The sequence below is a fragment of the Typopeltis vanoorti genome, chromosome 8, assembly GCF_054136105.1.
Source record: "Typopeltis vanoorti isolate ZY-2024b chromosome 8, IOZ_Tvanoo_1.0, whole genome shotgun sequence".
NCBI lineage: Eukaryota > Metazoa > Arthropoda > Arachnida > Uropygi > Thelyphonidae > Typopeltis > Typopeltis vanoorti.
In genome coordinates, this window is record NC_143556.1 from 130,406,990 (window position 1) to 130,419,856 (window position 12,867).

Sequence of the window (12,867 nt, forward strand, 5' to 3'; positions counted from 1 at the left end):
GTGGGGAAACTTTAAATGAGGTAGAGGAGATGAGAGATCTGCTAGTGGACAGGGACCTGAAATTCAGGGGCCACATTGCAAAAGTTGTGAAGATGTCACATTGGATAATGCAATGATGTGGAGGACCCTGACATGCAGAAATAAAGAGGTTATGATGCCATTGTATAATGCTTCATGGATTACTGTGCACAGATTTGATCGCTGGGTTTTCATGGTAATGAGGATATCTTTGAAAAGATCCAGAGAAGATTCACCAAAGGTAGTCAGTTCTGTTTGGAATGTGGAATACGAGGACAGATTGAGAGAGAGAATGTAAATTGCAAATACTTGTGAGTGGGTGGGGGGGGGTATAATCAAAACATATAAGCTACTTAGGGGTTGTTTCCAGGTTGACATGGAAGACAAGATTTTTCATAGAATGCGAGACAGGTAGAACAAGAGGCCATGACTTGAATCTGTATAAGGAGGATGTGAACAGAGGAATGAGGAGCAGGTCCTTTGTGTGTTGTTGTGTTGTGAATGTAGACAATTGAATCATTTTAGGCACAGTTAGATGAGCATTGTGTGTGATAGTGTGTACCTCCCATGATGAGTCTCTGACTCAATGAAGTCAGATGTTAATAATAATAATGATAAACTAACTAAATTATATTAAAAAAGTTCATTAACCGACTTATATTTTGCTGGATTTCAAACCAGCATCTTCAAAGCACATGTTGCAATTAACAACAATGGGTGAGTGAAACGATTTAAATTATAATGGACAAAAGATCTAAATCCTAATATGGCACCATCTAATGTTGTAAAAAAGAAGTATTACACATATATAGGAGTGATCTTAAGATAGCAGTTTCCCAAATTTTTGGTAAGTTGATGCAACCATATTTGGTCTGGACTGGCAGGCTACACTTTGGACACCTCTTCACACAGAATTAGATGGAAATAAACCAGTGTGCTTTATAGAAGTCATTACAGGTCACAAAGATTATTTTTAGAGTAAGCCCTGGCTATGAAGCATTCTCCCAATCTGAACAAATATGGTTGCACTAATTGCCAAAAATTTCGGAAACTATTATCTTAAGATAATCTTAAGAACTCCTACATAGCTGTAACACTTCTTTTTTACATTAGATGATGCCAAATTAGGACTTTAGATCTTTTGTTGACTTTAATATGTTGTGCTCTTTAGATGCTAAATAAGGCAGTTAATAAACATCTTTAGTTTGGTGTTATAATACCATTAAAATTAGTTATGAATAACATTCAACACCTAAGCTTGTGTATTAAATTTTTTATATAATTGTATCAATCTGAAATGAATCCAAAAACTAGCTTTATTACTTGTATGTAAATCCTTTGTAGATAAAGAAATAACTTCCCTTTCAAAGTTGTCATTTTTCTTATATATATGCAATCTAAAAAAATGTTTTTTTATAACATAATTACATGGTAAGTTTTTATTGAATCCTATGCAGTGTTGCTAGCATTTAACTTTTTCCTCACCACCTTTCCATCCATACCTATAAAGGCAAACCCTGACTTATGTAAATTCAGACTTGTGCAAATTATCCTAAAATTACAACGGAAAAAAATTTGAGTTATAAAAATTTTATTAAATATGTGACCTGCCCTCCACCTAGCAGCTGTGGTTTGCAAGGCTGAGAGCCCACACAGTTCATTCATGACCTTTTCTCAGTCTCATTTTGTTTATTGTTGAACACTGACCTGCTGTGGTAGAGCACAATCTTGATTGGAAAAGGGAACTGAAGTGGAAAAAGTGAACCATGCCTAAATGCACCATAACTGAGATTGAGATGAAAATGAATTTTATCTTCATTTCAGTTAATTGAAAATTTTCAGTGAAAAAGAAATTAAAGAACTATGAAGGTGGATAAAGTTTAATGGCCATAGGATATTTGTCTTTCACCATCATCATCAAATTCCTGCCATGTACCCTCAAGGGGTATACAGGATATGACAGTACTACATGAAAAAATTACATCATTACTAACTTCCTATCTACAATTTTCCTCCAAATCAGTCTGTTACTTGTCAAGACTCCAACATTATCAGATCTTATATTTCTATCGTCTAAGGCACTTTGTACCATATCAATCCACCAATATCTTGGTCTTCCTCTGGGTCGTTTTCCTGCCAACCTGGCAGAGAACACGTGTTTTGCTAATCTTTCCTCTCCCATTCTATTTAAGTGACCATACCACCTGAGATTACCTCTGCTAACGCATTCCTGGATGCTGACAATGTCAAGTTCTTTCCTAATATCCTCATTTTTAATATGATATTGCCATTGATGCCATCTGTTCACGCCTCTAATCTTTCTCAGGACTCTCATATCTGCGGTCTCTAGTCTTTGGTCAAGTGTTTTACTTCTGACCCAGCTCTCAGATCCATAAGTTAAAACTGGTTTGAACACTGTCTTGTATACAGCTAATTTAGTGTTCCAACTAATTTCTCTCTTATTCCATATGAATTTATTCAATTGACTTCCCACCATACCAGCTTTGCTGATTCTGTTGTCTATTTCTATATTTAATTTACCATCTTCAGTAAAAATCGTACCTAAGTAGCTGAAATGTTTTACTTGTTCCACAGGTTCTCCATTCACAACACAGTTGACATTTTCAATGATTCTGCCTATTTTCATTGTCTTTGTCTTTTTATTGCTGACCTTCATACCATATCTATTACAACAGCTATTCAATTTAGTCAGAGAATCTTGCAGACTTGTAGCGGATTTATTTAGAAGTATAACATCATCCGCATAAAGCAAAGAGCTGACATTAACATCTCCAATTTTGATATCAGGTTTAATACCACATTCCTTCATAATGTGATCCATATAGATAATGAATAACAGAGGGGATAATGTACATCCTTGTCTCACACCAGATTTAACATTAAACCATCTTCCTGTACTTCCTTCAATTCTAACTGCTGACTCACAACTCAAATAAAGACTAAGTATTGCTTGATATAATGCCCCATTGACACCATATAACTGCACCGTATTGAATAGCTTCTCTCTTGGCACCTTGTCATATGCGTCTTTCACTATCAGCATTAAATACAGTTGTGAAGGATGCTTCCATATAAAATAACATGTGAATAGAACTGCCTCTTTAAAGTTGATATGTGTGACACAAAAATAAACATTCTTGTGCTATTTAGGACATGGGAAAATTGTTAACTATGTGGATTGAAGACCAAATTCTGCATTTGTGAGTGCTTACTTGCCCACTTACGTGAAAAATGCACTCGTCACTGAAAACGATTGTGTCCATCAAGTCTTCATTTTGTTCTATCCAACTTGTCATTTCCATACAGAAATTCTGGTGTATCTCCTTATCATCTTTCTTCAAACGTTGTATGAGGGTAAATTTGCAGGGTCTTAAATGTAGACACTGTCGTAAAACACGCTGCACAGTCACAGGTGGAATTCCAGTTTGATGAGATGCCTGTCTGGTTGACTTTCCCAAACTTCTTCCCCAACAGCATTGGCAGCACGCGGCATCCCCCATTGACCTTGGATGATGCACAGAACAGCCTATTTCCCAAAAATTCTTGTGCCCACGTTAGTTCTGGCACCCACTAGGACAGTGGTGGTGAACCTTTTTATGTCCGTGTGCAAAAGTTTACAAATCGAGTTGCTGACATGCCAGGCACATCACCAACTAATTAATACAACACTAATTAATTAATTGACAGTAATTAATCAAAATGAATTGCAGAATTTTATTGAGACAAGTTTAAAAATTAACATAGAATTTCATGAAAATGAACTCATAATTTGACATACGTGTTGTCGTATACAGATTAATATCAACCTATTATCAATTTATTAAACATTCTATTAATTATCAATTTATTAATGAGATTTTTGCTGTTGTACATTAGATGCCAAATGCTTTATATCAGGTTCATATTTTGTCACTGTTAGTAATACACATGCGGAACTAGATTCATCAGTCATTCTATTTCTTGAACTGTCTTTTATAAAATTCATTTTGGAAAATAATGACTCACAAGCATATATAGAGGAGAAAATTAATTATGGCATAATCATAAAGAGTGTTAATACACTTATGTATACGGTGTAGCAGGTTGACAAATATAAAAGTACGCATTTAAATTAATTATCAATCACAGCTAATGCTACAATATTATAGTTTCCTCAGGTCAACATCATTAACTTAACTTGTGGTAAGGTTCATTGATATATCCCATTCTGATCACCAAAAATTTATATTATTCAGTATAAAATTATTGAAAAAGTTAAAAAAATTTTTTTTTTTTATAAAAGTATTGATTATTGTATTATTAAATTGATTTTAATTATGTTGGCTTGAAAAAAAAAATGGTAGTGAGAAAAATATTTATGCATTGTAACTCACCATAGAAGTCAGCGGAGCAGGGGAAGCAGCAGAAGAATGTCGACTTGTCGGTGAACTCTTACCATCGAATATAACTTGCCCTTGCATATAACTGGCACCCCTGATTTCACTTTACGAAAAAAGACATTAAAAGGTTTTGCATATATACCTCTCACACAAAAAACAATGCCCTCCCCAACAGCCATTATATACTGTAGATGCAAGAAAAAAAAAAATAATTTTATTATATAAGGTACAGAGGCTTTTGCAGTCTGTGTAATATATTTCTCAGCAATTAGAGACAGCTGGAATAAAAACTGCGCTAATTAATGAATCACATGTACCCCTCTCACAGAAACTACCCTGTATAGGCAAGCAAAACCATATGTTGCACTGGAAACACAGTATCTAACTAAAATTATTGTCCAATTTTTCAGTTACATGAAATAAGTGTTATTTCATGTAACTTAATTTGAAATTCTCGATGTCATTATGACAGATCACAAAGGCTTACTTCAAATAAAAGTCTACCACGAATTGAAATATGCCATATAATGCATGTGTGAGTTCCCTTTCCAGCTCAAACGCAAACAAGGCAATAAAAATCAACCAAGGGTTGAAACATTGTGTGAGTTGAGCCCGCTGGTAATGAGAAGTTCTGTCGGAACGATAAACGATACCCCCATCATGAATGTCTTAAAACTAAGAAAATATATAGTGAATGTTATGGAAATCAGTTGAAGAGAATTAGCATTTCAACTCAAAAAATTGTCAGTTACATTTATCTTTAGGTCGCATGATCTTTTGTTAATACTGCACCAATCAAATTCATGTTTTCATAGCTGCTCTCTCCTGTAAAACAAAATTTAACTTGTACGTATTGTAACAATTAAAAAAAAGTGGAATAATTTATAAGCGTATAAAAGGATATCATATGTACATCGTTGACGTGCAGCAAAATTCTTGGGCGTGCCACAGGTTCGCCACCACTGCACCAGGAGGTTCTTTGCTGTATTGCACACAGAATACACAAGGAACTGCATTGTGTGCAGAAATTCCTGTGAGCTTGTGTTGCAGACTTTTCTCGAACCAGAATACACAACATGCTCGCTCTGCACCATCGAAAGTCGCCATTTTCAAATGGTGTGTGATATATCACACCATCTAGTGTTGTTATTTGGTAATTCTTTGGGAGAACAGAGAATTATTCTCTGTTCTCCCAAAGTTGTATACACTCTTGAAACACCTTGTACAAGTAGCCCAGTTGTGAAGATACTTCACACACAAACTTTGTTTGCTTACACTTGGATAAAGGATTAAACCAAGAATGTAATTTCTTGGTGGCTGCTTCTTTAATTTTTAGTATAACCAAGTTAAAAAAATTTCAACATCTGTAATTTATAATATACAGGAATAAATCTTTGTAATATCTTTTTTTTCTATGTCAGTCATTCACTAGAAAATTTATCTTTCTTCAGGTTCTTGTAATGAATGTGTCCTTGCATACTCATAGGAATTTGGTACATTTTTTTATTTTGCTAGTTATAGTTTTGATGCATTTAACATCATTTAATATTTTAAACAGTTTCTTTAATTGATAAATAGATATTCTAATGGACATCACAGAAAAGGTAGCAGATGGAATAATCAGGTAAGAGGGTAATCTGTTAATCATATATAATTAGCCTGACTAATTTTTAACAAGAACAATATTTAAGATTTTCATGATTTATGTTATATATATATATATATAAAGTGAGTAGTGGCATCTTGTTTGCTTCAAATCATCAAAAACTGATCATTGTTTTCTGTGGTGATTCAGATAATTCACATGATATATAGTTCTGGGATCTTTTGGAAATTTTCTTTATTAGCTAGCTTGTTGCCATAATTTTTGTTATTAATATTTTGTTTGATTATATATGAAGAGTAATAAAATGAGGTAGAAAGAGAGATGTGTATGAAGTATTTCTTCTTAATAATAATTTATTCATTGCACTGTACAACACTGAAATTTACTTTTAACCCCTTTTTTTCCCTATATATTTTTATTTATTTTTTACATAATTCAAGCAACTGTGTTCTAGGGATCAAATGTAACAATTTCAAACTTCTTCATACCTACTTATAGTAAGCATGATGGTGGTCTCACACTGGGCAATTAAATTTATCTCCAACCTGAATACATCTATGCTTATAGTGTGATTTGAACTTTAATTATTTTTTGGAGAGTAGAGATGGTATCCATTCAGCCAAAAAGGCTGGCAAAAAGTGATTTTAACATAATTTAATAGGCTTTAATATAAAAGCAAAAATTTTGTTCACACACACAGAGTTTGTTTAAGAAATTGGTTCTGTTTAACTCAGCTGAGTAGTACTGAGTTACATTGAATCATTTAAAGAGGACGCAGCAGTTAAGCAAGGATGATTTGCTATCAATTATATATTTGGTTTAATCCTTTATCCAAGTGTAAGCAAACAGTTTGCACCTGAAGTATTTCCAGGACTGGGGCAACTCGTGGTAAAGGTGGTATAAGTTCTGATCACTTGCGTTAGTATCCCATAATGCAAAGCACATATCCTTATGGATATGTATAATGCTATTCATTATGGAAAGGTGGAAAGGACGCATTACTTCCACCTTATTATCACCACCTCTGGGTCTGGATCCCACTGACAAGACTCAATTAAAGGTCGAAACCGGTCTGGGTAGTGACCCTTTCCATAATGCATAGCATTATACATACCCATAAGGATATGAGTTTTGCATTATGAGATACTAAGACAAGTGAGCAGAACTTATACCACCTTTACCACAAGTTGTCCCAGTCCTGAAAATATTTCAGACACAAACTTTGTTTGCTTACACTTGGATAAAGGATTAAACCAAATATATAATTGGTAGCTTAGCCAAGTGAAAAAACTCTTTCATCAAGGATGATGTGATCATGCCATGTTACACATGTATGTGCAGTTTTCACTAACCAATAACAATAACAAGAAATAATTATTTGTTAAATGGTACAAATGCAACAATTTTTCAGTAAATAGAATATAATGCATTAAGTATTGTATATAGCAGAATAAGAAATGTGGCTTGCACTCCCATTTCTGTTTACTATTTACTTTTCAGATGAACTATTTATTCTTGTGTGTTGTAAAGTATTTTAGTCACATAAAAGATAGCAGACTTAAGGAAACTTGCATGGAGATTGAACCCAATTGCTCTTTCTTCATGTGACAATCCATATTGCTATACTAACTTCAAAAATATTTATATAGCAATGCGGATATAAATTGCTGTGTATGGAAGTTGCTATGCTGAAGAGCAGAAGTAGCATTATTAAACGTGATTATATTTACATAAATTATTACACTTCAGCTGTTCTGATATTCTTTGAGAACAGAAAAGGAACTGAACTTCATTAAAAAATAAAAAAATAAAATGTAGAATGCATTTTCTGATATCAAAATGAGAGCTATCTTCTGTTTGTAAAGAACTCTCTTTTTAATTTTGCCCATGTTTTAATTAGCCCTCTGACAAGTTAAGAACTTTTTTTTATATATATATTAATATTGTCATTTTAAATTTAATGTCATATGTAAAAGTTATGTTTGAGTTCTGGGTATTTAGTTAAACATTTTATTTGTGATTTTAATACATGGATAGTCCATTATTTTGATGATATCCTATTCATTGTGGAGCTATCTTTAAGAGTTTCTTAAGAATAAAAGATCAGTTTAATTATTATACTGCGAATGTGTTCTCAAATTAAAATAAGGCACTCGTTAAAAGATTCAAGAGTACATGTGGGCCCGAGGGATTATTTCTATGCATATATACTAAACATCAGAATTACTGAGAATAAGGGTGAGGAGTTTACAGCATTCATTATCTTGAATTGGCAGAAAGTGCAGCCATTAGTGAAGCTGACTGACATAGGAAGACATTGTTACAGGGATAGAATATTGTAAAAACTTGATGTGGCTTTAAAATACCAAAGCGCTTTACATCGATTTTTACAGAGAACAAGTCCCATGAAATTGTTGTAAAAATAACCTTGTTTGTCTCTGTATATTTTGTGCTAGATATTATTGTAAATAACCCTTTGGAAATTAACTGTATTTACTCCTTTAACAAGAATATTTTAGAATGTCAAAAACAAAGGCAATGTTTGCCACTGGAATGTTGTGTAATAGCTCTCTATGAGGGCATAAGAAAGGTTGTTTAAGAATTTTGTGTGTATGAGAAAGTGCTTACAAGCTCTGCGCATAAACACCTCCAAAGTCAGTGTGAAAGGTTCAAACAACTTTCCGCTGGCTGGCAACTTATGATCAAAAGAGTGCACGGAAGAGAACAAAGAGCGGGGTGAACTTAAAAGAAGATAAAAGAGTCGTGCCGAATTCTTAGGGGGGGGGGTTACAACCCTTTGTGCGAGGTCTCAGAGAAGGCATAATAAAAAGGGACAGAACCGAGCAATAAGGGCTTCCAGTCACCGCCAGAGAGAGAGAGAGCTTCCAGGTCGCCAGAGAGAGAGAGAGAGAGCTTAGAGTTGCTGAAGAGAGAGGGAACCCATTTTGGCAGTCAAAAGAGAGAGTTGGCGGCAGTTTCAGTTATTGGAGGTGGCATTTAGAGCTATTGGAGATTGCAGATAGAGGAGCCAGTCATCCAGGCATTACGGTGAGCTCAAGCTAGAGAAGAAAAGCCGATGAAAATGCCTGAAGCAGCTTCGTTCGGAAGTTTTTCTTTTCACCGTGGGAGAACAACCTTTTGCCGGAGCTGTACGAGTACCGCAGGTTGCAGTCCACAGCCCACCATTTACCCGAGAAGATACTGCTGATGCCAAACATTCCTGAAGGAAGCTCGAAATCTGAGATGAAAGAAATGCCATAAGACTTTAGTGAAAGACTTTTAACTGAATGTGTGATACAGAGTCTTTGTAGGTTCCATACTTTTGTACCATTCCTCTTATAATATGTTATAGATGGACTATAAAGAATTAGTTTAATAGTAATAAGAAGTGTCCATAAGAGAGTCAATTGGCGTGTTAGAAGTAGATATCAAATTTGTAAAAATAACTTAACAGAGAGTTAGCTAACCTCTTTGCGAGTAAACTAGAAGTTTAATAAGTTGAATTTGTAAACAGAGAGTAAATAACTTTTTGAGTTAAAGAGATTATTTAGTGTTGAGAAGTAAAAGGGTTCTAATTTATGCTAAAGATTTTATAGATAGCTAGAGAAAGCAATCTCCCTATTGTTTAATTCATGTATATTTTATATTAATGTAAATAAATTTGTTTTAATTATTTGTTAAAAGGGTGCTGCCCTATAGTGTGAGAACAGTGCATTTACAACTGCACTGTTCCTAAAAATATCGGACTTGCGAGTGGGAAACTAAGTGAGATAGCCGAAGCATAAAGTTAAGTACAAAATAGATCACAACTGTTTGTGTAAAATTTTACTGATGTGTTAGAGAAAGAGAGAGAGAGAAATCAACCGGCCATATTACTGAGTTTTATGCCAATTAAAAGATATTAGTGACGCAGTCTTAAATAAAAAATTAATTTTCTAGTATCCATAGTCATAAGACTCATAGTGCAAAAGGTAGATAAATATAGCATGAAATAATATAAGCAAGAAAGGTTACGAGAGAGAAAGCACGCATTGCTAATTAGAATAACAGTATATAAATAGAAACAAACACCATACATTTTACAATATAAGGAATATTATATTTACAGGAAAGATAATGACAAATGAGCTAAGAGAGGGTTATTGGTTTTAAATCTTGAATGAAAAGTTTATTACATTATAAAATATTTCATTCAGATTTAACACGTACAAAAATTCCCGTAGAAAATGCTTGTGTATAAGTATAAGTGAAATGGTTGATAAGAAATAACGAAAGAGTCATTTAATTGTAAATTCCCCTATTTAATATAATACTAAGTGTCCTTGTAAAAACCGATAAGAGTTGAAATTTTGTGAAAGTTATGTTAACATGAGAAAGTTAGATAGAAAGTATACAACGATATAATCGGCTTAAAGAAATTACCCCAGGCAATCACGTATATGAGGTCCAAGTTGCGCACATGGAGAATGATACCGGGTGCAAGAATTTTGGGTGCCGGCCAGAAAAGAGTGACGTAGTAGGGAGAACAGCTCAGCAAGGATATATAGAGCTTGGGGACGCCAACTTGGGGCTTTTCTTTTGTTCGGGACTTCTGTTCCAGTCATTCCAGGAGAAGGTGCGTGAGAGTGGTCAAAAAGAACGATGTCCAGTGGTAGCTATGCAGCCAGATAGCGATCCAGTGCTGGCATAATCATCGGCACAGCGAAAAGCCAGCGCAAACCGATCAACATGTGGAACCATGTGGACCCAACCTTGCAGAGCAGCTTTGCCCACATCGGAAAAGGTGATTTGTGATCGTAATTACTAGTTTTCCTACTTGAAGACAACCGACCGTAAGAGAGGATAACAAGCCATGTGAAATTTTTTGGAAGATAGAGAGAAAAAGCAAGAGAGATTCTGATACTCTGTAATGTAGAAACTTTTCAATTCCCTTGTACGCAAGAAATAATTAGTGTTAGTTACCTAACAAATTGACTGATCTGTGAACTCAATGCACCACTCATAAAAATAGAACCAGTGCGAGTTGAAATTTGGAAATAGCTACGACTGCAGTAAGAGTAAAACATACGAGGTTTTTGTAATTGGGAATTTAAATTGCTTGGTTATCGAGTAGTGTGTCATTCTGAGTGTTAACTCCCTGACAAGGAAGATTCTCTTGTCTAAGAATTTGGATGGCGCAGCTTTAACAAACAAATTTTTTCAAATTCTGACATGGCGTTAATTCCAGATTTGTATCAAAGAAAGTTGGCTCTATCTGGGGGGCAATTTCTTTTTCTACCAAGTTTTGCATGCGCGAGCAATTTAAGTAGTGGCCATAGAACGAAAAGGGTGAAAGCAGGCGTCAGAATTTATATCAAGTAATAGGGATATTCAATAAAAAGTAACAAAAAAAACATAAAACAATCAAGGAAAGCAGTAAAAATTTAACACTGGTAATGATAGCAGAAGATTTTTAGCCAGTATGTATTTAGGAGCAAGATTAGCTCATTTGGTATTGTCAACCATTTGATTGATTAGGAGCACTTGGATCTTTAATTCCATAAAGAATCTTTGAGTGCTTTTAAATGAAGTAAGTTGAGCTGGTCTCATACAGAAACAGCAGGTTATTCCTCCCAGAAACTTTGGTTTTCCATCCCATGGTGAAGAGATCACATGATATTTATGCACAAATGTGTGTCTGTGTGCATGCGCTCACGCATGTATCTTTGTAGGAGAGATTCAGAGTGATCTTGATATTTGTACTTTGCCACTTATCCTATTAAATTATGGTTACAAAAGCCATGGATACTCAGGTCATTGGTCCCTGAGAATCTAGGACCTGTAAGCACCACCCACAGTTTGCTGCTCTCCAACCAGCAAACTGTGGGTTCAAATTCCACTGGATGTTTGTGATTGTCTTTAAGTGGGAGGTAAATTTCATTGCCTGGTGTGAGACCATCACCCCACTTATTTGGAGGCCTGAAGTGATGAAAAAGTTGCATGTTTTGTCATATTCATATGGCAAAACAGTTTCCAAACTAGGTAAAAAAAAAAAAAAAAAAATGCATAAAAATGCAAAATGTATAATACAGCAATCCCTCGATTAGTGCGCCTAATGCGTTCTTTAAAACAGGCGCATTAATTGAAAATGCACTAATCGAATATAATAACCTATAAAAAAATTTATAATTCGTTCCTCAAATTTCTTTTTTGAACCTTAATTTTTTTATAAAAGAATTAAGGTATGTCTCAGGGCCTAGTTAAAGGAAAACCATGAAACTGAAAAACAAGAAAACATATTCAGAATATAAATTTTATTATTCTATTTCTTAATAAAAAATAGAGCTAACGTAGTTTGGCAGGCATTTTGTTTATTTTTTTTCATACAACTGATGGTATGCTATACCATATTGCCACTTCTACTCTTCTGCAAATTTTCCAACTTCTCTCTTCATCAGGGTCAGACTCTAAACATTGGTGCTTAAAAACTTCGATTGTACGAAAAAATTTGCTAATTGTTTCTATGAAATCTCTTTTGGCTGACTATCAGTGGTTAAATTTTCTTCATATTCTTCGGGATCTTTCTGCTGTGCATCTAAATTTAGCAGGTCTGAATCACTCAATTCTTCAGAATGAGATTTAATTAACTCTTGGACATTATCATTGAAGGGGAGAAAGAAATGAAGGATGTACGAATTGATTGCCAACACGCAAAATCACTTGCTTTATAGATAAAATTTCCCAACTGTTATACAAGCAAAATAGTTACCACTTTAAAAACCACAATGATCATAAAAGAGAAGTTAATTTTCCCACGTGTAATAATAAACTCATCCCCGAAGACTAGTTGATTACCCTATTATC

General features: G+C 34.4%; 1 protein-coding gene across 1 annotated transcript in view; it reads left to right on the top strand.

Moving 5' to 3' along the window:
* Positions 1-12,867, top strand: part of LOC150104352 (ferry endosomal RAB5 effector complex subunit 4-like) — a 267,536-nt gene that overhangs the window by 206,023 nt on the left and 48,646 nt on the right. The window contains exon 8 of the mRNA XM_090396938.1: positions 5,997-6,042. Within this exon, the coding sequence (XP_090253064.1) occupies positions 5,997-6,042 (46 nt within the window). The remainder of the gene's footprint in view (positions 1-5,996; positions 6,043-12,867) is intronic.